Source organism: Anopheles bellator, chromosome 2, assembly GCF_943735745.2.
Source record: "Anopheles bellator chromosome 2, idAnoBellAS_SP24_06.2, whole genome shotgun sequence".
NCBI classification, from domain to species: domain Eukaryota; kingdom Metazoa; phylum Arthropoda; class Insecta; order Diptera; family Culicidae; genus Anopheles; species Anopheles bellator.
The window spans coordinates 44,908,250-44,933,753 of NC_071286.1; the positions used below are offsets into that span (position 1 = coordinate 44,908,250).

Genomic DNA, 25,504 nt, shown 5'->3' on the forward strand with positions numbered 1-25,504 from the left:
AAAAGAATCAACAAAGAGTTTTTGAGTTACAAGCAAATTCGCGATATTTTTTGATCACAGTATTACGACCGACCACAGGGAACCGGCATACACTGAGGGCGCGCACCGCAGGAAGGTCTAACAAAATTATGAAAATGAATTATTTCCACTTACTCTCCATCATGCAGCTGCGGCTCCGGCCGGGAGCTTGCACTGCGGGCGCACACATTCCGCGGCCGAGCGGAAAAATTCTGCACTTTTCGCCGTCCGTGGATGACCATAATTTTTCATTTCCTCTCCGAACCAGAAGCACCGCAGCGGAGCGTTCTGCTCGCGTGCGATAACCACGCGAGCAGAAATCTTCCGGAATCTGCTGCGGTTGTGAATTGCATTTTACTTCTTTCTTCTCGAATCTCCCAACATCTCAGCACCAATGGGCGGAAGCGCTTGGGGTGTTCGCTCTTCTTTTGGTTTTGTTGTCGTTATTCTTTGAATCATGAGGTAATGATATGTGCCGTGGCCTCTTGCATTGCCTCTCGTAACCGGCGGTACCTCACGGGCGGTATATCATGGGTTGCATGGGATTGTACAGTTTCGGCGGCAAATGGAATCGCCAACTGTAGGGTCTGGTTTATGGCTGCACAACTCTCGCCCACAAGGGACTCGCCCCCTTAGCTACCACAACTATTGTTGATCAGTGCCGTAACTCTTTATGTTGTATAACTCTAATGCGTACATAGATTTGCCGAACATTTCCAAGACAAGCTAGAAAAACCTAATCTGTAAACTGCTAAAAATCGTCCAACTCGACTACTTCTATTTATCTATTCTACATACTCTCTAACGTCTCAACATTCGGAAACAGTGTGAAAGAGTGGCACTTCGAAATGATATTAACAATTTTTATCATTATCTTGTAAATACTTGCCCACCACTTAGAACCTGGCAGTCCGGCAAGGATCTTTCGGTTCGCCGAAGGGATCATTTCCGGTTTCAATAGCAATGGATGGCTGTATAAAGATCTGTGGCACTATGTCTCTCTCTCTGTCTCTCACTGTACATCACGATCATTCTCTCTCTCTCTTTTTCTCTCTCTCTCTGCCGTTAGTACGTGTGTGTCCTCTACCTCTAAATTCATCATTGCGTAATTGCTAGACATCCGCGCGTCGTGGCCTCCTCCTCGTCGTGTCCGTTCTTATCCCGAAATCCGCGAAGAAACACAAATCCATGCGGTACTAACAAGCCATTTTCCGCTTTTTCTTGGTCGCACCCTTATTTTGGGTTTTCTTTGCAGCAACTACGAAGCAACGTCACGGATGCGTGCGAACGCCACGACCCCTGCCAGCACGGTGGCATCTGCATATCAACCGATTCCGGGCCGATCTGCGAGTGCCGGAACCTGGAGTACGAGGGAACGTACTGCGAGCGCGGTATGTATGACGGATGCGTCGCTCTCCCCAAACTATCCCCTTCCCCCCTGTGTTGGCCAACTTGAGTCCCTAATCCGCGCGGTGCAAACGGCGAACGTACGTTGCAATCGCAATCGCAAAGGACATAAAGCAGCTTTCGGTAACCACAAAGCGGTATTTGTGGCTCCTTCGAAATCCTCGCGCGGTGTAATCCTTGGCGATTCGTTACGGACAGCTACGGGGGGCGGAGACCAATAGGGACCCTTGAATGCCTCGGTGTGTAGTTCGAAGTTTTGCAAATGTTGCAAAGGATTTTAACATTTTATGAAAGATGTTTATAGTTGGAAATTACTTAAATGGTTAATTGTGTGATTCATTTTCGATTGTAAACTTTAATGCATTGGTTAGCATTATTGGTTTATGAAAGAATAACTTTCGTGAGTGATTTAAACATTTAAAAAGCAAAACAAAAGATTAGGACGAAAATCAAACTGTTGGATCATTATAAGGTTACCTAAGACATATTTATGTATAGTCTTACTGGGGTTGGGGCTACATGAGGCGTAAAAACTAGCGTAAAATTAATTTGTAATGTTAAATCGTTTACGCTTCGTGTGGCAGCAAAAATATAAAAACGAAATGTCAAACGTGTTTACGTTCGTGTTTTTGGTCCGAGAAAATAAAAATAGAAGAGAAATAAATTGATTTCTGAATATTTTTTCAGTTTTTTTTTAGATTTTGTTGCTATACCAGCAAATAAGAACTTAAATTATCCTCTGTTTGTAAGCAAAGCGTATGCAAAAAGTATTTACGCTCGGGTTTACGCATCTGTCGACCGGTAAACGTTTTGACAGAGCCGCAGCAGTTTGGCATTAATCTGTAATGTCAAAAACATTACGTTACGCCTCATGTAGCCCCCCGGTTAGAATGTATCCACTGAATTCAGTTCTTGGTGATCTGTATTATAAAAATTTAAACAGAATAATTTGGCCTTAAGTTCGGACTGTTTTCTGGGCGTTTCAAAATATTATGAGTCGAGCCCCAACACAACTGTTTAGTGTTTTTACAAGAAAACGATGACGAAAGATGAATAAATCCTTGAAAATAGTTGGGTGGCCCCACGTGCGATAAGCAGACTGCAATATTTGTCGAACTCCGATACACCAAAAGCCAAAGTCTCGATGATAACCAGACCCCAGCGCTGCGCTATGCTGCGGCCAGCTCCGCTACGCTGACGTCTTATTTTATTCGACTTTATGCTGCTACATGCTGTCCCCAAACGGTTCGACAATATGAGCGCGCTGTCATCGAAGCACACCCTCGAACAAACTCGCTCCACTCGTCGCTCCTGCGTCGCCCAAACGAAGCGGGCCCTATCGGATTCCTGCCACAGGATTTCCCGGTTTATGGTCCAGCGCCGAAAGTTGTGCAGTGCCCGAATCCGGAAGGGCACCACAATCCGCACGACAGAACAGCAAATATGTATATTCATCCATGGAGACCGAATGACAACCGCAAACTGATAGTGGGTGCCCCGGTTCCCAGCTCCGGGTCCCACCAGATGATCTGTGAATTTATGGATATTTACGAACGTAATCAATTTATGATTATCGTCATCGAGGCACACTGGGCCGAGAATGGACCAAAAAGTGGCTCTGGCCGTGTCATCGGCAGTGCGGTGGTCAGAAAAAAAGGAGACGAATTTTTTAATAGAACGGCTTCCGGGGCAGTTCCAGGTCCAAGAATTTGGTTGCTCCAACCGTGGCCTTCACGGTGATTACGTAAACTGTGTCAAATCTCTGTGTGGCCTTTTCTCCAGTTCTTGTTTTTTTCCCGTAGCTGTAACTCTCCCAACGGTTGTTTACGGTGATTCGTTTATAGGTAGTTGTGTCTGCCAGCTCTCGAGTCATAACACGAAATTCTTCACGGGCTACCTCAGAGAATACCTGAATACCTAGAATACTTCAATCTACATTATTAACATACCTCATTGAGTGAATCGTTTCCTGAATTTAGTTATCAAATGAACGATATCTTTTTATTGTTCATAATTGATATTGTCTCGTTCAAAGTACAGGGTGTTTCATCACGTTGAAACTATTTAAATATTGAATTATTCCACTGTTCGTTAGTCGATCTTAACAAATTAGCCAGATTCTAACATTTCAGTCTATGCCGTCAATTTAGTCAAAGGTCAATTTACGGTAAAACATTGTGCTAAAAATTTAGTGCTCTATATTGAAAATAATCGTTCAACTGTGAAAACTGTGCGTGTTTATTACTGCCAAATTTTGTCTGATTTTTTTTCTGTGAGGCTATTCGAAGAGTAAGGTTTATGCCACCCAACCGAAGACCATTGAAGAACTGAAAGTTAAGATCTCAGCGGAAATGGCTGCTATTACGTTGACTATTACCGAAATGTTGTCAAATACAGTGAAAATGCACAAAAAGGCCGCTTTTTGTGTGTCTAATGAAGACATTCATTTGATCGATATTTTATTTTGGGTAAATTGTTCATAAACGGCATTCTATAACCCAAATAAATCTTGTTCATTTTATAAAACCAACTTACAACTAGCGGAGTTATTCAACATTGAAATTGTTCGATTATGATGGAACACCCTGTATGGACCGCAACGCAATTATGCTTAATCTAGTTCTTAAAACATTTTTTAAGTTCTATGTTTGGTATTTCCATTAGTACCACCTGCGATTATCCCATTCGGTCGAATGTGGTTGTAGGATGGTATTTGTGTTGTTATTTTGTAAGGTCATTTGCTTGCGTTAAAACGAACAAACTCACATACATATTTGCGTCCTGAGTTATGCGCAAAATGAACAAAATCCTCTTAGCCGCATACAAAAGGAACATATTCAGAATGACCTTTGCTCCCATATTTGTGAACACCTACAAAAACCTACATAAACATAAACCTACACAGCAAAGGAATTTGAAAATTATCAATTTACTAACTAACTAATTTACCAAAAAACTAACGCAAACCGACCTAACCACCGCCAATCGAAAAAAAAGGAATTCATTGCACACAAAAAGCCTAAGGATGGTCAACAGTAAACGCCCCGCACAACCTACGTGTGAGGTGCAGTAATTACCGGACCACGTAGTGACCAGCGCCGGAAGATGGAAGATGAACGTTGATAAATCGTTTCCCCGGCACCTAGCGAGGCGTAAAGCCGTTGTGTAATTGTTTCGTTTCGGTGGACCGTTTTCTTTTTGGCAATGTGTGTGTGTGGGAGTGGCGTGCTAGTTGGCACCACCACCGGATGACCGGGCGATGAAACGGGGAGAGCGTAATTTAATAAACTTGATTGATCATCCGTGCCACGATCGAATCCGTCGGCGTCGGTCAGTAATTCTTTCCCTTGGCCAGCGGGCGATCGATTCGCAGGCCGAGCTATTAAATTGTGCCAAATCCTTAACGTAGTGTCCTTGAAAGAGTGCACCGTAATGGCCACCCGTACGGACACGGTCCTGGCGCTGGTCGTTGCGTGCCTGTCGAAGCCAGACACGGGGCCATCTGTACGGTTAAGTCGAGTTAATTAGCCGCACGCCAATTCACAGTATGATCCCGGTAACACCAGCACCCTACTTGGTTTACAGTGCTCTGATGGGTGCCCGGTACAAACCGGAACATGGTCTCGGTGATTGTTGAGCGAGCGGATCTAATGCGAACGAAAGTGGTCGACTGCATCTTTTACTAAATCACGTAATCCAATTAATCCCGGCATAAGAACCTGGGTACAGACAGTACAGGCATCTTCCAGCGATCGTCACGGAAATGTAGCACGTGGGCAATGTGCATTTCTCCCTCAGCTGCGTAAATCAACCGACCAGAAAGAGTCCTGCACCGGACCCACAGCCCATCTCTCGACTGGAGTAGGCTGACCCGAGGAGCAGACAATTACACAACCTTGTCCCATTTCCAAGGATGCTGCACACACACACATATCCGGGGCCGTAATAAATATGAATTTCAAATCAGGGCGAAGCATCTTACGGGCCGCAGAGGAAGAATGGTTCTCTGACCAGCGTGGTTGGGGCGGGTTGGGCAATAAACTAGGACATTCGTAGGTGGGCAGGTCCTCCTCACGCCACCACCCCACCCCCACCCGGTGGACCCAGCTAGGCGGGTATGCAGCCAAGAATTTAAATTGAATTTTTGAATGCATGCAAACGGAGTGAGATAACGGGAGCCGGCGGACAGGCGGACAAGCCGGAGCGTCCTTGGAGAGTGTTTAAGCTCGCTTCACCCGCCACTCCGTCCACTTACATCGGTCGCGCGTTACGATGGCGCAGGTAAGTCCCCGGAGGGGCCTGGCCGGCGTAGAATCTTTCACAATTTGCACAAGTGTCTGTTCGGATTTAATTTTGTTTCATGTCAGATCACATCCACTCGGCAGCAAAGCGACCGTTCGCCCGTCCTTCAATGTAAGTCCTATATTTAGCACCCGGGCGCCCCGTGGACTCCACCGGTTCCAGCTTCGAAAAATTGTCCCCGTGCCTTTCGGTGGGAACATTTTATCGTTCGCCACCGCGCACATTTTTGAACCCCTCTGATCTACTCCCCGCTCCGCTGGTATGCTGCCGACGGAAATGCTTTGCCGCCAGTCAACCGGCGGAGTGTGTACCGAGCACGTCTCGGGTTATTGCCAAAGATGCCCCACCGTGTGGTGGTGGTTGATGAAAGACTAAAAATAAACACAATATTTCTCAGACGAAGCCCGGGACGGGTCCACGACGGCGAACAGTGCAAACATGAGAAAACATGACAACCCGGGGGCGGGTTTCCTAGCGAAAAAGTCGGGGGCGCACTACCTAAACCGAACCGAACCGAGCGACGCACAAAAGCGACCGGCTTTGGTACGCTTTTACAGCTTCGCCGGCTCCGGGAGATGATGGAGTTTAATGAAAATAAACCGGAAGCAATCGTTGTCGCCGCCATCGTCAAAGAGCAGTTGCGAACGCCCAAGCGTCGGCGACAAGCTTTCTGATTTCGCAAGAAAACCAACCCGCCGTAAACTATATCTTTCGCTCGGCTCTGCGGCCCCGGTGAAAGGAAAGCGCATTTTCCCTGGGTTCCCATTTTCCTTTCTTCCTGGCATCTAAAACATCTGGCTCTCGGTGCGAAAGCAGGAAAACTGCACTAAAGTGCGGAGCTCACGGAGTTGTGGTGCACGCAGTCGTAAACATTTCCCGGCGACGGGCGTATCCTTTCCACTGGCTGGCCATTTCTCCCATGCAGAGCTTTCGGCACAGCTGAATTGCAACGTGAAGCGAGATGCGGTGCCCTGACTCGCGGTGGGCCAATAAGTGCACAGGATGACACATACCCATTGGTAAACGGGCAAAAATGGCTTAAAAAGTGTTCTTCACAATCGAGCAGGACACAGTCAACAATTGAAAAGTATTTTCCTACACCATCGTATGGACTCATTGGCCCATGTGCTATGTTTCGAGTGTGGCGAAAACAGTTCTGCACGGGACAGTATTCAATATTCGTAAGTGGCGGATTGTAAAGTAGATCAACACATAGAACTGCATTCGACGCTGCACTCTTTTCGCGCGCAATGGAGGCGCCTGGTTGGCGATAGATTACGCAACCTAGAGAAGAAATTAAATCTGTCGACAATCCTCAGTTCTTTGAAGCGTTGGGTAGCCTTATGAAACCTCCAATCTTAATATAACTCAACAAGAGCTGTTGATGGGCTGAACACATGATAAACATGAATTTAATGGAGGCTCCTGGTGGATGATAGATTATACGACAGAAGTGCATTAATTAGGCAACGTGTGGTTCTTTAAAAAATGTCATAGACATTAATGATACAATGAAACCATTTTTAAGATCATATGTATTATTGTAACCGACTAGAAGCAGATATTCGGGGCAAACACGACAAACACTCGGATAAATGGAGCCGCCTGGTGATTGGTATGTCAATAGGCTACACATTCACATAATGCTTAGACATAAACTGAGGATTCTACGCCCTTCAAGCATAAAACACAATCCACTCTTTGCGAAGCGTGAAAAGCTACGTGAAACTAAAATGGCAGCCGAGCGCGCTTTTCAGTGCACCATTGTTCACGGGCATTACGGAGCCGGAAATGCACGCTTCCCGATTTATGTTCTTCGCTGGCTGGCCTAAACGTGCGGTAACACCCCCCCCATAGGCAGTGTCCTATTGTCGCGCAACCTCATTCTGTTCTGCTTCGTCCATTAAGTGCCAACGCCTCGATGCGGTTTGGCTGCCGGTTGCAAAAGGTTTTTTGAAATTTTAGCATTCAAACACCAAACCACCCTAAGCGATGGCCAGCGGTGGCCCAGCGGCCACCCTGCCGTGCCGTCTCTCCCTCAAATCCAACCTTAACCGTCAGCGAGATGCGTCCGATAATGACGAAGGGGACCAATGTAGGTCGCAAATGGCCCAAACATGGCCCCCCAACCTAGGGGGTGTGTGTTTAAAGTAGAACCGCAACGTAGGTAATGGGTGCAACGATCGAAGTGCTGAATCCGGTCGCTGGCCGGGCCGACCGGTACTACGGTGTCGCCATATGCGATGGCCATGTGTGCAGGATGGTGTGCTTTCAGCATAAATCAGTCTCCGGAACAACCAGCTGCTGCAATGCAGTGGCAAATAGTACGGCCCGTCTGGCCCAGGCTCCCCACGATGAACCCACGTAATCGGGATGTTCCGAAAGTGAATCAATCTCTTCTCGGCTGGACATCAGCTTCCCGGATATGGACCAATTTTGTGGCACGCGTTCGACAGCACGCGATGCGCGGTGTCGGGGAAACAATTTATTAAAAGCGTTTATGGTTGGCGTGCCACTGAGAGGCAACGGTCACAATGTGTTTGTTTCGAAAACGCTTTTCCCATCACCATTAGGTGCGGTGCGCTTGTACCAAGCGCGCGAAATCTGCTTTGCATTTCCTCATCACTTAAAGTGTTTCCATTTTATGATGCTTATAACCAAGCATTAATCATAGTTGACGTTCGTTGGCGGCGCAATAGCAACACGGCTTGAGCAGTTTCCACATGCGATCCCTGGCATTCCAGTCAAAAATAGTCCTAGTTGCGTTTTGTGCCGTTTTGTCTAGTAAAAGAGTTCGAACATCATTTGAGAAATGCAGATTTGAAGTATTCGAGTACTTCGTGAAAACTTTTCAACAATAGCTCAATATGGCCACATTTCCTCTCAACTATGGCCTTTGAACGGTCAAACAGCGAATTACAAGCAGCCCGTGGCCGTTTTTAAATGTTCGGCCTCTCCGGAATCAACGAAATCCATTCAAAATGGTGAAGATCACACTGAAGGCTTAGAAGCGTATTAAATTCGTTCAATAATACGGAAAAGTCATGTGCCCTTTGGCTTCCGATAGGCTAGATCTCAAAGCAAATTCTTACAAATGTGTGTCGAATTCTTACAGGTCTTTGATCATCAAGCTCCTAATGCGTTAAAGATTACGTTAAAGAATTTTTTATTCAATTGAACTTGATGTTCCACTTTTTATGCGTACTTCGTTTGTGCTCAGCAACATTTCCAGTACTCATATCACCATCCGTGCGATAAATATACATTTTGATCACTTTGAGCTGGCAGGACTGATGAACCTTGATACCTTGATAAAATATAGGATACCTTGATAAAATTATGATAAAGAACATAATTCATTCCGACAAAGTAGAATTAAGAAATTAGAATAAATTTTATTATTCTATGGAATTGAAATTAAGAACTATCAGAAGGGCTTACTTGAGTATTAGCTATTATAGTTTTGATAGATATTTAGTAAAGTTAATCTGCTGAACTCTGTGTAAGTTAAAGTTTTAGATAGAACTAATAGAAAAGGTTCATTCAATCATGAAAAAAGTAAAAGTATAGATCACGCATTATGCTTATTTCTTTTTTGCCGCCAAACAATTATTAGAAAAGATACAATATTTATCAATGATCGCTCAATATTCCAAATATGACAGTCGAAAACCTTTCTCTGAACTGAACAAATCATCAAAATCATTATCACTTTATTAAAACCATCTTAAAAGGTAGCAGGAAACCATGGAAAGTGCATCTCTTAAACAGACCCAATACCACTTTCGAGAACCGCTGTCCCGAGGACGACAGTTGTCAAGAGTCTTCTTCTTTGGAACTATTTAAAAATACCCTCCAATAGCCCCGAGCTAGCACGGCCGATAGCGGAGCAACTGCTGCGTTGGACGTGCTTTGCCAGTCTATGAACTCAGGCAAATAAGATTAATTGTCCTTCGGGTTGCTTGTGTCGCTGTAGCGACGGAGCCGGACGAAGCTTTTACCCTCGACCCGCAACGAGCCTCCCATAGATAGGACACAGCGTAAATGCCTCCACCCAGCAACGGACGGGATCTTCTCCGTCGACGCCGATGTCGCTGAGCTGCTGCTGCCGTGCTTCCGGGCCGCATCGATCCGGCTCACATGATAAATAATCGTAAAAAGATAATAAAAATAATAAAATTTGGCAATGAACCAACCGTCAGCACCGGCCCAGTGCCCAGTGGCGACTGTCTCCAGCGAATGGCCTTTCCGGGCCTCCGGAACCTTTTCGGGCGTTCGAGACGAGCCGACAGGGCCGGTAGTCTGCGGCGGGTTCGTTAGCTGCCGAGCAAATGGGTTGAAATATAAACTGGAACATCATTAAAATTTTTAGCCCAATGAGCCCTTCTGGCCCCGGGATTTGGCGGGGTGCGCGTCGCTTATCTCTCGTCAACGTTCGCTGCACTCGGGACTCTCTTGGTTTTAATTGCCAAATGAACGACCACTTCCAACTATCGACTGTTGTAGGTCTCGTCGTCCACATCTTGGTGGCCAACTTTCTAACGAGCTCCCTTAAGAGCCTGTAATTTTCAGACGAATCTTTTGGCCCAGAGAAACTCCGAGGCACATGTGACTGAAAGGTCGAGTGTCTTAACTTTTGCACTGAGACTGAGCACTACGGATTGAAGTTCGCATCCTTTCCCTACCTTTAATGAGGCTCCCTCACTATAGAGACATCGTCGGACATGCCACTGATGTTACATCTTTCATTGACAAACCAACAAAACGGAGTGCCTGCGGCGTTATCATAAGTTGCCAAAAGGCGTCCCGAAAAATGGAATGTTCATAAAAGGTGCTTCCATATCTTCGACACATCTTCGCGTGCTCAGCTTCTGATTTATTTGCAGACACGGAAATTGAAGACAAATAAAGGAAGCAAGATAAGCAAAGATTTATTTCACATCTTCAGCTCAGCGACGGCGTGCGGAACGAACTCTGCGCCGTTTCTGCAGACTCCCTAGCGAGAAGAATCTCGCAGAGTTAGTCACCACAGGAGAAGATGCAGCTATCATAACTCATCGCCGTGGGCATTGGCGGGATAGCCGGATGGAGGAACAACACGAGTTTGCATTGCAAAACGCAATAGTAACTCAATTGTGCAAAAATGTCCAAATTCCAAATGAGAGTGGAAAATGAAACATTAAAACATGGCCACTCGGAGTCAGGAGCCAGCAACCCACCCAGGAATGGGGAATCAAGTTTTGCTGGCCATCCTAACACTTTCGTAAGCAAGTTGTTGGCGGTTTATTATTTTTTTACGCTTTTTGCATTCCGAATCCACAGATAAGGCACCATCGGAGGCAACGTTCCGTGGGACGGAGTTCCTTTCGTACGACCTTGGACAGACGGGTGGTGAACCGATCGTTAGTGCCCAGGATGCCATCACGTTGTACTTTCGCACACGACAGCCCAACGGACTGCTCTTCTACACCGGTAAGTTGCCACCTTAAGCGTTGTCAGTACCACCCAGAAGAAGTATATCCAAGTCCCTCTGGAATCAATTTCATTTTATTGAGTCGTTCGTAAAATATTGTCGGTTCCACGTTTCGATTCATCCAACTTACGATTGTATAATTAGTGTTCAAAACCATGTTATTTCCGAACGGAGTTAGAAAAATCTTTAAAATGAATTAAATATGTTATGAAAAGATATTGATTAAAACATGGTGTTTGATAACCCGTACTGATGCAATCTTCTCTTAATCCCATTTTATTATTACTGAAGAAGTCTTGCAACGCGTAAAAAAGGTCGCTTGAGCTTCTGGTCCCGGAGCTTCTGGTGAGTCACTACAGACTACAGATGAGTCAGTCGCGAGCCTCAAACGGTCCAGTTGTTGACAGATATGAATTTAGAATTTTGTGTACAGATGTGCAGAACCAAGCAATAATAAATGAACCCTCCAAAGTCCCAACTACGGCCAGGAAGTTTCTACTGTGTATTTGTAGAAACTTACCGACCGTCAGTCTTGGTTTGGTCACCGTTTGGGCTGCTTCACCACGCTGTGATTGCCATCGTTTTTGCACAATATTGTCGTATGTACTCCATTTCACAGTCACCCTCCGTTTGGGTCCATTTCATTCTGTTTAGCCAAAGCTTTGCAAATGGGTATTCAATACCGAAACATCGAGCTTGTTTGTTAATCCAGCTTTGCGTAAATTATTTAAAACAGGAAATGAATTTTTATGTGTGTGAAATGTCATCATGAAAACGAGCATAAACTTGAAATCGTTTGATCGATACTTTACGAGATATCGATCTTTTTAGTCATCTAGTAAGAAAGTCGTGCATTTTGTCCCCAAGCCTAATAAATACGACACAAACCGTTCGTATGAGATAAAAAAATGTGGAAAATGATCGATTTTTGCTTTAAGGTTCCGATTTCAATTTAACACGGACCAACCAATAGACTATACGAAAATGCTATTGATGACAAATGTTGCAATTAAATGTTTTTTTTTTCAAATTAATTGTTGACCTGTTTACAACACTTCGCGAATCCGAGGCAGGCAATGGTCGTCGAACTGTGTCGTACAAAATAAATCATTAAAAACATTTTGTTTTTATATGTTTCTATAAACTTTCTTCAATAAGTTCAAACCTGTAGATAAGGGTCGTAATAGCTTCTAGCAGCATTTTGAAGTAGCTTCCTGTTAATTAATTCTACTCAAGCAAAAATCGCCCTCAAAACGGACAATGTTGTCATTGGAACACAGGACGTTCGGATGAAAAGAAACGAAAAGTAAAAAGCATCATCATTGCAAGCATCGTCAGGTCAGCAGTTCTTGGACTGCCCAAGTTCACCCGGCAGTGTCATAAAATTAAACATTACTTTCAACCTTCTCTCGCGCAACATTTGCGCATCGACTTTGTGTGGGCCGCCATAAAACGAAAAGTCAGTGCGCGCAGGGCGCAGACCTGTCGATAGCGGCTGCCCTCTCGTATCATGCCATGCCTGGCCCCCAACAAGGAACACGCAAGATACCAACCGACACCAACAAAGACCATCCGAAGCACCAGTTTCTCGTGCTGATCCGGTGAAAAGGATAACGAGTATCCTGCCCGTAGACACGGCTCAAGAGTGTGAGATGCCATAAAAATATTACCTAATGTTCTGAACGCACACATTGTCAACCTGGTGGCCAGTGGAGGCCCGCTCCCTCCACGACCTAGGAGTGGTACCACGCGCCGGTTCTAAAGGATTGACAGCTCTTGGAGTGAGCGAGTGTCTTGTGGCTTTCCATCACTTTCTTGGTGTCAGAACCATTTCCGCCTCTGTTAATTCAGCTCGGCTGAGTGCGCCTCGTGCTCGTGCTGATCGAATTCCTTGAGCACTTCCGTGTTCACACATCCACACCGCCGTCGGTGTTGGTGACGTTCTTGGTGCGTTCCGTAGTTCCGATTTTTTTTTTGTTCTACTTTTCTGAATCCGGTTCCCACCAGTGCCAACCATCTCACGGAATCGTTCACCGTCACCTTTACGATGGTGTCGGGAATCCTATGGCCTGGCTGCTGTAAATTGTGCGAGTTGTGTGAGATTGAGCTGCGTGAAGTATATTTCCTTTGCGTTCGACATGGCCACCATGGCATGTGCTGGTCGAAAAGGAAACCCAAAGAAAAGCGGGAGCGAAAAAGCAAGAGATAGAAAGAGACAGCGGGGGAAATAACAGGGAAGGAGAAAGGTACAGTGAAACGATAAACGAGTAGTATCTTTTATGGTCGGATGTAATCTAATTAAGATAATTGCTGCTTTGGCCTTTTGCCTTCAGCAATGGTCCCGGGTGTGTGGCTGGGACGGTCGTGACGTGGTTCGCAAGGGGCCTCAGAAGTGGTGGAAATTGCATCAGGCAACCAGTATGAACGAAACAGTACTTCCCGTGCGCTGTAAAATGGAAATAAATTGTCGAAGGAGATGCTACGAGACTGCGGACCTATGCGAGGCCATTCGACAACGACCAGCTACCATTGTATGCTTTTGACAATTCTTCAATTTTCCTATGGCGATTTTTAATAGGAATCTCCAAGGATATTCTTTTAAAACTCGCATAATATTAGACTCTGAAGAATGCTATTAAAAATTCCTTTTTATTTGCTTTGTTTTTTTTTGCACATTTTTGGCACATTTTCAACTGAATATTTCAATAACCAATCTCGTATTCACGCTGCAGTGAAGTTTAATTTTCTTCTGACAGTTTTTTCCGCTAATAACTGGTAAATGTTGCGTTTGTTTAATTTTAATTTTGTAACTTCACTATACTTGTTATTTTTCACTATTTTACAAAGCATTATTAGGATGTTTTCATGTTTTTCTTTCGTTTGATTTCACATATTGTTATTTTTGGGTCTTGCGCAATGTCAATTACAATGAAACGTCAATACGGAATAAAATAATCATGCCAAACCTTTTACGCATACAAGCACACACACACACTCACGCAAACCAGTCGATGCGAAAATTGATTACCCAATACGTGGGAGTCGCCTCCCGAAAGAAAATCAATTTTCCTCATTAAACTTTCATTAATGAACCGAGGAGATGGGGGCGAGTCAGGACGCAGCTCTCGGTTGGCACCGGCACCTCGGCGATCCACAAAAGTACCGGCGCGAGATGCTGCTGCGTTGCTGCAAATGGAACCGATTACGTAACGCCGATGTAGGTAGATTATCCGCCCAAAGTGCTCATCCTCAGCGCTGGACGATAATGTTGCCCAGCACAGCACCCAGACCCCGGATGGCGCACGCTACACATTTATGTCGAATCGAATTAAAATTGATTTGATTTGTGTGTATAGTGTTCGCACCCGGTAGCATCTACCGTGAGCCTTCGGGAGCGATGTTTGGTCGACGATTAACTTGCGCTCGCGATTTATGTGCCGAATCCACGCGGTCGGACGAACGGGTCAACAGGCGGACGGGTTTTGCACTAAAAATAGCCTCCAGCTACGGGTTGGTTACGTGGAAAATAAATTATTTGTTGGACCCGTTTAAAGTCGGCCATCGGTTTGCTGCAGCTGAAGCACCTGTCGGTGGGACCGCAATCGATAGCTTGCGGTACGTCTTCGTGCCGATTGCCGATTGGTGAACGCAAGCAAACCAAAGGCGACCACGAGAAGCAGTCGTTTTGCCTGTAGATTATAATTGCGGAATGTATTTTTGATGAGCAGCTGTGGCGGTTGCCAGCAGCTGACTTTAAATTATTAAGCCCCTTGATCTATTTTTCATCAATCGAAGCATTATCAAAACCAATTCTGTTTTCGATTACACATGTCTTAATCAGGAAGCTCCGTGATAATATCCACAGCATTACCTACCCATGCATTGCATTTATGATATCTGCATACACAATTCGCGGATCACAAACCCGCAATTAATGATGTGTAATGTATAATACATACATGATACAAGCAATGAGGTGTTAAATTGATGTGGAATTCAGATTAGAACTATGCTCCTGTGGTTCCAAATTAGTCCGCAGAAGCGTGAAACTACGATAAAAATACGCAAGATGGTTGTGCTATTCTTTGGACAATTGGACTAGTATTCCTGACAATTGGACTACTCAAAATGATCACGAAAATGTAATGCAAAAACTTCACGAGGAAGAACTGTCTCTCCAAAAAGCTGTTGGTCGTATCAAACTAGCTAATCTCTCTATGGTGGCGAGCGTTTACATAAAATAAATATTGGACGCAACGAAGTTCCTGTTTGAAACGGTTGATTCAGTTCATGATCCAACATGCTCTACTTTTCCGACGTAATGGCAATATAATAGGATCATTGCAAAAATAACAAGCTCAAATCTAGTTCATTCTACTTTACAATAGTGGTTGCGTACAAAGTAACAATATCGAAAATTCACAAATAAAAAACTCAAGGACATTTCCAAATTGCTGCTCAGACTTTATTAAAGTGTAGCACTGACAATACACGATTGTACGCGTGATAAATTGAGATTAATGGGTCACTTAATTCGATGACCGTCTGGTGAATTAGTAACTTTATCAAAACGTCTGTCCTCTGCCTTATCACTCAGGTCAAGTAGTAAGCAGCTACTTGCATTGTTGGGCTCGGTACTGCGATCGAACAAACTCATCCTGGTGGTGACGGCTCTAACGAACTTGAGTAAAGTTCAAACCAGTAGAGGGAATAATGAACACTAAAATGAAGCGAACACCAAATAATTTAGAACAGAAAACTCTATATTTAAACGTAACACAACGCGTGATGACATATTGTCAGTGCCGTGAAATGAACTAAACTAACTAACTAAAACTAACTTACTAAAAGCGATCGCATTACATTTTTCAATATTAACTGTCACACAAACGACCCAACACATCAACGCATAAACTGATCCAAAAGACCTCGTAATTTGGAACAATTTGACAGAATATTTTTCTTCATGAAAATCGTCTTCTTTGTCTGCCCCTACACTAAGCTTTGATCATTCGTAGAAAAACATAAATAGAAGCTTTCCAAGATTGGAACCATACACCAGAGTCACTCGGAAAACGGTCAAACATATATTATTCATCTTCACATGAATGGACGGAAAGAATGGACGGAACCCCCTGAACCATAGAGCCGACTACAAACTTAGTCATTTTTGCAGTCAGTTTGCTATATGAGATTGCTGTGACTGACTTTTCAAATAAGTACCTCAATTGTTAATATTGTGTTTGTCGTTAATTTTTGTCTTTATGTTTCTCTTTCGTAAACCAAAAACAATTATTTTGAACGGGCCGGCTCGTTTATTCAGCAACGCAAACATCTTCCTTCTACGCGTATCAGCTCTACGGTAATCCTGTGACCGTGTGTAATGGGACTGTTGTCATAGAGGAGCCTCACGCACATACCATGGAACTGAATAAAGCGATAATTAACCTAAAACAGGATCCCACCAATAGCGAAACGGAATTTAATACAAAACCAAAATCGTTGACAGAATTGCTCTACCGATGATGGTACAACATTCAACACGATGCGCAATGACGTGCGGAGTGTTAAACCGCAGGAATGGCAAGCCAAACGCAGCCCTACACCATTAATCCACCCGGACTACGTCCGGAGAAATTAACTGATCTGCCAAACCGGGTCCACGCCACGTCACCACGCACCCTGCGGGGTCCTTCCGGCCCGATGGAGACCACGATCATTTTAACCGTGCAGCGTGGTGTGAAAGACAAATGGGTCGGCCGGTGGCACAAGTCGCCTTCGGCAGTTGACGCGAGAGAGACTATCGAAGGAATAGTTGATTGATGGACTCTCCTCTCGCTCGGTTCGACGCGCATCACCCGTCACTAGCCGGCGAAGGTCATTATTCATCATTTATCCACATCCTTATACCTTCACGTCCTGCGCGACCGAAGAAGAAGAAGGAGAACCCTCGGGCCCGGTTCGGCCATAGACCATACTTTTGAAGGTGACCTTGTACACGGTACTCAAATGGTGATGAGTGGGCGGTAGTGCATCACGAAATTATTGGTTGAATACATCAGCCCTCATTGTGGAGGCATTATTTATGACAAGGAGACATATCATTTTTTTTTTTTTTCAAACGCTCAACATCGTCGAATCGTATGCGGCAGCGCGGAACAACGTGATAACAATTGTTTGAAAGTAACGATCCATTGTGTGTAAGGGTGGGAAATATATTCCGAGGAATTTTGGCACCGTATAAACTCTGAGGTATATCGATTTTTACGGTGCTGAGCTATAGGACAGATCCTTTATGTGTAATCAAGGGGCTGGGGGCCGCTGCCAACGTTTTCTACCTTCGGGAAGAAGTACCAGTACCAGTTTTTTGCTCTGATTCGGGTCCGGAGCTCCTAGTCCAGCCAAACAGGATGCTACAACTTGAGAAGATGGTAATCCGGTTAGAACCATATCCAGTTAGGGACCGTAAGGGGCACAGATTTTTGTTTAGAGCTTGGACCGAGTCCTTCACAATGTTCTTTGTATGCCTTGCTCCAAACACCTCGATTATTGGTGATTTGGTGGTATATACAGACCGTCCGGTAATTCTTCTGCACTTCTGAATGGATGGCCTCTAGCTGACCCAACCAAAGCCATTTGGTATTGATTTTTGTTTCCACTACTCCAGTATTCCATTCTATTCCGTTAGCTTTGACCTGTCAGCAAAATGTCCACGTAAACTAAAAGAAAAACAATTAAAAGCAATTCTTTTTTTGTGACACGAAAGAAGCCTATAAGGCGAAGACATGCCGACCCGATGGAGGGTCAATAAACCCGATAGGTCTAGTGCTGCAGTTCATTATGCTCCATTTTGCTGAATGAATGGAGTTTGGGCTTCCTTTTGAATCTTGTTTTAAATATCAATCATTTCTTGTGTGCGGAAAAAAAATAGCAGAACCCCACAAGAGTGCCGGGTGAGCCCAATCGGCTTCAGGCTTCTACTAACGAGCTGCGAGCTGCCGACGACCCCAGCCACGAGGCCGGGCGGGCGTCTCGATCAATCATAAGCGTTCCTTTCCCTCGGTTTCGTGCCATCGGCGGCAACCGTTTTCCGTGGCGAGCCGTGGCGGGTTACGGGCCCAAAGCCCATTACGATGCACTGTGCCAATTCATGACCTCGTGCAACTGGCGCTAAGAGCAGCGCCTGGCTAACGTCTTCACTGCCTGGCCATGGAATCCAATCGATCAAAAAGGCTTTTAAATTGGCTTCCCTTCGGGTCATGCGATGGCCGTCGGGCGCCTGGTGCCATCATCGTCGTCGACGATTCTCGGTTGAGGGACTGGCTAAAGAACCCTTGCTGCTGTGGCTTCCATTACGGCTAAGACGCCACGAAGCAAACCGCGAGATCCCGAGCCGTTCCCAGGGCTTCACGATCGATCTGCTCCGCTGCCGTTGGGTAATACATTTTGGCAGCTCTCCCTCGCTGTCTTTCCCACAACATACACGCGAATTAACACACACACCGAAGCAAGGCAAACAAAAGCACACACCCCAAATGGCGCGGTCCCGGGTGACGACGGCAGGTGACAACTTCATTTCCGGCTCGGTGCACTCGGAACTCATTACCGCGACCGCGGCCACGCGCGCACGCTGATAAATAAAGCCGACTGCGACGTTAATTACTGCACGAGAGCGCCACGGACCTGCATGGTGCAGAACACGCTGCGGCCTCTACTCTACCCAGTCGGAGTCCTTGGCCGGGGTCGCGTGCAACTAGGGTCTCGTGTAGTCCGCCCCTCGTTAGACACATTCTATGGAAATGAAGCGAAATTGCCGTCCGTGTAATTCGTGTGTGAACAAAAAAGGAAAAAAAAAACAACAGAAGAAAGAACACAAAATAGCGCATGCATGACACATGCATCGGTTTTCGGTGGGACCTTCAGGATAATTTGAGTGCTTTCTCAACGGCACCCGGGTAGAGGTCGTAACGCGACGCGGTGACGGTGGGCGCAATGGTATTGTTGTGCACGAAGCACGACCTTCCCGGGGGCGGCCAGTGTGTTTCCCAGTGTTCACCCACGGAAACCGCCGTCGCCGGGCAACAAAGTGGATTTCGGTGGGCAATTTTCTGAAATGAATTTTTCCCAAACCCGATACGGAGGCAAAAATAAAACACTGCGCCACTAGGAGCGTTACATTGGGTTGGCGCGAAAGTTTGAGGATTTTAGATATATTTGCTTCAAATAGTCATCAGTCAACTATGAACAGGGCGAATGTTTAGCCTTTTACGCTGCGTACAGTTCGATAATTAAACGAAGTTCGATAATCGAATGAGTGATAAACATGGCTCTTTTATTGACTACTTTAAAGCGATCGTTTGAACGGTTCACAAACGAAAAAGTACCTATATTGTGTATCGTTAGAAAGGTAAATGAACCTTATTTTAATATGAAAAAATACAAAAATTGAAATGTTTAAGCAATATTATATTACAATTAGAATATTACAATAAATGTTCAAAGTAAATGACAATAGTACGGATGCTGAAAATAACGAAAACATAGATTCAAGTCCGAGTATATCACGAGTGTCCTTGGAGGAGCTTTGTAAGCGGCAAAAGCGACGACAAATAAGTGAAATTAGAAAATTTATGGAAAGACAAATATAGTTTGGAAGAAGTTTTTGAGTCTACAAGGAAAATTGAGTGAAAATGGCGCTAAACTTCGGGCGTCTTTAAATCTTTAAATCTTTAAATATCAAAACTTTCTAGTCTGTATGATTGAGTATGCTGAATTTTTTCAAACCACATGCAAAGCAAACAAAAAATGTTTGACAAAATCCTCAGATTCTTCCTGCAACTATTAGTGTCCACCTGTCCCATGCAAATTCCCATAATGAGGAGAAATGATGCGGTAAGCTTGAACCTAACATAATCCTTGTTGTCATTATTTTATTGCTTTGTACTGATAGCTGATTCTTTTTTTGACTGATAACACTGTGTTATACTGTGGAGAAAGCTAAATCGATGGTACAGTTTAATTAAGCCTATCAAGTTGACTACAAATTATGTTTATTGAAATGTGAGGCCAAAAACCATCGATCCTCTATCGTTTACCATCGAGATGGCGATACTAGTCAATAAAAACTGAATTTCTGAAACGGATTGAGTTTTCAATCTGCTGACAACTATTTTCAGCCCTTTCGAACGCGCAGTTCTTATGTGACAGTCGTTGACTGTGAGTTAACTGCAAACCCCGCGTTAATGAATTAAGTAACATTTGAACGATGAACCAGTTTGTTTGGATTAGCGTCGGTAACTTTCATATAAACAATAACCACTGGCTTTTTACATGTCCGGCTATAATGCTGAACCCAAGAAACAAACTTCAGCATGAATTTTGGTAGCTTTTAGTGTTCAGAGCATATTATTTGTCAGTTAGTATTCTGCTAATCCACCCGCGGTACTTTCCTCTATTTTTCTGTTCCTATACACAACTTTCCTCTGTGCCTGACCTGAGTGTGACAAATAATTTGATGTGAACCTTTCGCAGTTTAAAGATACAAAAAATTGATCGAAAAAACATGGTTATATAAAATTTGAAAACCTTCTCACCGTACTGTGTACACTTGCACATATTACCGTGCAATAGAAAAACCATATTTCTATACGCCACCAGGTTTTAATACCACAAACAGATACTAAAATATACAAAATGGATATAAATGACAGAACAAACAAACAAAGAACAACTTTCTCGTTCACCCACGTTTCCAACAAAACATCGGCTTCCGGCAACAATCCCAGGATTTGGTTCCGGTTCTCCGGGCGAGTTCCAATTTCAATTTCGAAAAGCCCGTTCATTTCCCACGGCTTATCTGCAGGATCGGCTGGATAGGTGAAAATGTCACAGTTCACCGTTGAGCGCGCGTTACATGGAAAATGCATTTTGTCCTTCGGGGACTGGCCGCTGAAACTCCCCGCGCAACGATGACGGTTCAAACCCGTCTCCGTCGTGCTGTAATATGCATTGGGGGGGAATAATTTTCATCATAAAGCCATTAAAAAAGCCTTTCGCCCGCAGAACAAAAAGGCGATCCGCTTGCCGTTAAGTCGATCACGGCCGCCGACCTGTGTGCCGCAGGTACAGGTGATTGAAAAACGGTACGAATCTGGCCGCAACCGTGGTAAAGAAAAAAACGGAAAATGAGTGATTTGGACGCAAATCATGAGCTGAAACCTGGAAGTTGCAACGCCTGATAACCGCGGGACTGTGGCCGCACCGGCCACCTTTTCTTCCATCACAAAATGGCCGCTGAGAACGATGGAGTGAGTCTAATGGTGTAGTAGCCTTGGTAAAAATTTAATAAGCAAAAATTGATGACGGACCGAAGCCGGTACGTTCCACTTCTATCGCTCTCGGCCTGTCTGGCCGCCACCAAATCGCTTCCGGTCACCGGCCCCGATGCCTTGTAGCGGAAGCATGTTTATTACAAATATAAAAACGGTGTGCGCTTTATAAAATATGACGCGGTCATCAATCAGCTGACTGACTGTGATTGACAAAAAAAAAACGAAAGTGTCGTTCCGCAGGGCGATCGGTGGTTATGCTGATCGATGATTACGTTACGTGTTTGTGACGTTGCTGTTTGAAATCGTTAACGAAAATCATTTGCAACGACGCCGAACATTTGAGTTTCATTACGGAATTGGAATAAGAAAAACCTTTCGGTTTCTAAGCGAAGTACGTCATTTCGAACCCTAACAGAGCATCAACTTGAGTTCAAAACTTCCAGTTTGTCAGCGTTGCCTGTTAAACAAATAAAAGAATTGACTTCTAATGAAAACATTTACATAATTACAACGTTGGCAGCCGCTGCTGAAGGGTCACCTTGAGCTCTCATTTCAAACATTTCAACAACCAGAAGATCGTGTGAAAGTTAACCGTTTAAAACGGACAGCCTGAAGTCCGTTTGCTACAGCGCTTCCCACGGGGTACCTGGCGTCTCCATGGCGCAGAGCTAAACGTTCTGCTGGTGCTGATAAAATGGTGCTGATATTTACACAATTATTTTTACTTTTTCACCCTTTAAGGCCACGGAACTGACTACCTGAACCTGGCGCTCCGCGATGGCGGTGTGTCGCTGACGATGGGCCTTTCAAACGGGAAGCAGGAGATGCACATCAAGCCCTCCCGCGTGCGCTTCGACGACCACCAGTGGCACAAGGTTACGGTTCACCGACGAATCCAGGAGGTAAGTAGGAGCTTCCCGTGCTCGCCCGCCCTTCGATACACGTAATCCTAACATCGACACGGTCGCTCTTCTCTCTTTCGCTACCTTTCTCTTCCAGATCTCATCGATAACGAGCTTCTGTCGGGTGAGTAGCTTTTGTTGCTTTCTGTTTCGCCGTCGCCGATGTTTCCGGTTTCGCAGTAGTTTAGTTCTCTCGCACGGTGCCGGGTGCCAGGCAATCAACTTCCTAAATCTCTCACCCAAATCCCGTTCCATTGCGAAGCCGAATTGTAGCGATGCACTATAGAACCCCCTAAAGCCATGTGGCAGGGTTCCCAGGGCCGCTCGAGAGAAAGTACCCACGGTACGGTTAATGATGACCCCTTAGTGTATCCCGGAAGCAGGAGTACGTGGACTCTTCTGCAGTCGTGCTCTTCGGCCCAGGCTCTAGTCCGCACGAAATATCATTAATCATTTCCGCTTCACGGAAACGCGCTATCTTCACCGAAGCCTCCCCACGAATGGCGACGCATACGCCCAGCGCCCCAGATGGTCGTGCTTGCAGTTTGTGATGAAAAAATATGACACTCCCCAGTTCGGGCTAATCCTGCGAGCGAAGCACTAATTAATGCCACCTTATTGTAGGAACTTTTCCCATTTACGCGGCGGTGAGAAGTAGTCGACGCTGGCACTTTGTCAGCCACTTTCGGATACCATTAGAATCAGAGAAAGAGAGAGAGAGAGAGAGAGAGAGAGAGAGAGAGAGAGACAGAGAGAGAGAGAGAGAACGAGCGAGAGCCTTCAGAGAAGAAAACCGACAACGTGAATGAAGAAAGGCGGCGGTTAATTATGGAGATAGGGCTTTCCACCCTACGGCACTTCGATGCCCTGCACTCGATGGGTCAATAGGGGTTCGTCCAATGAACTCACTCGTTCGTGAAGTGGTTCCGGTGCCATCGACGCTCGAGTGCATATATACCATTGGTTCCATTTTGCCCTCTCCCCTGTACCATTTCATAGTTTCCACCCACAGCCGTCTAGGTCAAAGCGAGACTTCAACAAATATGCAGAAGACGTAGCAGAGGAGTCCTTTTTTCTTTCGTATGTATATTTACGATAACGTTCCTTCCGAGAAGCTCCCTGTGGGGACAGACCATCCTACGAGTCCTAGTATAAATAGACCCAGCCATAAACCCTATTTCTGAAACAATAATAAGGCACAACACAGCACCGCGGTTATGCGTTAGGGCAGCAGCACGATACTCATCATCACCAAGGAAGCTGCCACCGTCTTAGGCCCGTCGATGGGCAAATCATCCCAAATTCACGACAACTGCACCATGCAGCTTTAGCTGTTCTTTGTAGTGTTCCCGTTGTAACCGTGTAAGCGAAAATTAGAAAAGAACACGAACACTTCCTTTGAAATGCTACTTCTGGCCTGGTCGTCCATTTTGTAAAACGTTTCGATGGGGCCCTCTAAGGGCTGTTCTGGTTCGCCTCGTTCCCTGGCGGGCGCAGGTAACAATGGCGATGCGTGGCGGCGGTGAACACGTCTTGGCAGAACAAAAGCCAAGACACGTACTGAGGAACTTCTGAGAGCGGAACCTTTATTCTGGATGAGTGCGTTGAAACTGAGCCCGGAAGCTCACCCCACGGACTTCCAGCTGACTCCCGTGACCGAAACGGCCACTTACCTGGGATTTCGGAGCACCCAATTGAGAGTGACGGTGTCGCCAAAGAATGTGTGTGTGTTGCGAAGTTAAGGAAACGACGTCTGCTCGAGCCAACATAATTGCTAGGCACGTCAAAGCTTAAACCTGTGCGCATTTTACTCTGTTGCGACACAATTACATTAAACGACAGGGCAGAAGTGACTGTGATGTCTACCGGATTGCTCCTTGACGGTTTTTTTGGTTTTAAAAGTCAAACGTTAAGAACACTTCACGCGGACAGGGAAGTTAGTAAAATGGGGCCAAGTTGAATGTGTTTTCCTACGACACCCCAGGAACATCTGAACCGAGAAAGTGACCAATCTCGTGTAACACGAGGTTCAGAGGCTGAGCAGTATGCGTTCAGTGAAGCAAAAATACTGTTTCCATCAATCCCACTCGAACCGGCTCCAATAACCGATTAGAGCAGTTGAACCAATACAAACCCAAACGAAATGTTGTCACTTTCTGCGAAATTTGTTCTCTGGGCAAAATTGCGGAGCAAAAGTATTTGCTTCGTTTTTGCAAAGGTATACGGAACTGAAACTCTCATAAATTGCGTTCCTGCTTTGGTCTGGTAATAAATAGGTATAAATTTATTGAAATTTTTCTGTGATAGTAATCGACACCGTTACAACAGCTATGTCGTCTTTTGCATTAGTTCGACCACTGGACGAATGTGCAAAGGAAATGGTTTGAATTAGAATGTAGAAAGTCGCTGTTGTCGATTTCTGAAGCCGAATCATAGGAACACCCGGCTGCAATGCACCCTCACTTTAGTTTCTTTTTGTGACGACTAATAATAAACCGTTTGCAAACAAGTAAATTGTGCCTCGACACTGTACCGTTTGTTGCGTTAATGTTGGCAAACAATTAGGCCTTTAATTCCCCTGTAGTAGCACATCAATTCAGATTTTACAGTAAGTTCAGAATAGAATTTGTCGCTGGTCCATATTTCACAATAAATAAGTAGATATATAAATAAATGAAGATACAAAATCATCATCGGCTCGGCGTGCTTTCGGCCAACTTTCAAGAGGCTCGGTTTGCGAGACGAGAGAAACAATAATTCACTGGCCAATATTATGGCTTAATCCCGACCCCGGAATCGTTCGGAGACGGCCCAGCCCTTCGCGCAATTAATGGCACTTCTACTCTCTTTCTCTATCTCTCTCTCTCTCGCTTGCAGCTAGTGGCCGTTGTGGACGATGTGTACACCGACCATTCGCACATTGCCGGCAAGTTCACGATGCTGTCGTCATCGCGGGTCTACGTGGGGGGTGCCGTGAACCCGCGGGCCCTTCTGGGGGCCCGCGTGCACAACAACTTTGTCGGATGCCTCCGGAAGGTAAGTGGATTGCCCCGGACTAAGTGGCCCGTAAC

The 25,504-nt window shown here is 45.2% G+C and overlaps 1 protein-coding gene across 1 annotated transcript in view; it reads left to right on the plus strand.

Annotated features, from left to right (window-relative positions):
- LOC131207590 (neurexin-3) overlaps positions 1-25,504 on the plus strand; it is a 102,767-nt gene that overhangs the window by 49,888 nt on the left and 27,375 nt on the right. The window contains exons 6-10 of the mRNA XM_058200210.1: positions 1,274-1,409; positions 11,050-11,199; positions 22,273-22,433; positions 22,531-22,557; positions 25,311-25,469. Coding sequence (XP_058056193.1) covers positions 1,274-1,409; positions 11,050-11,199; positions 22,273-22,433; positions 22,531-22,557; positions 25,311-25,469 — 633 coding nt within the window. The remainder of the gene's footprint in view (positions 1-1,273; positions 1,410-11,049; positions 11,200-22,272; positions 22,434-22,530; positions 22,558-25,310; positions 25,470-25,504) is intronic.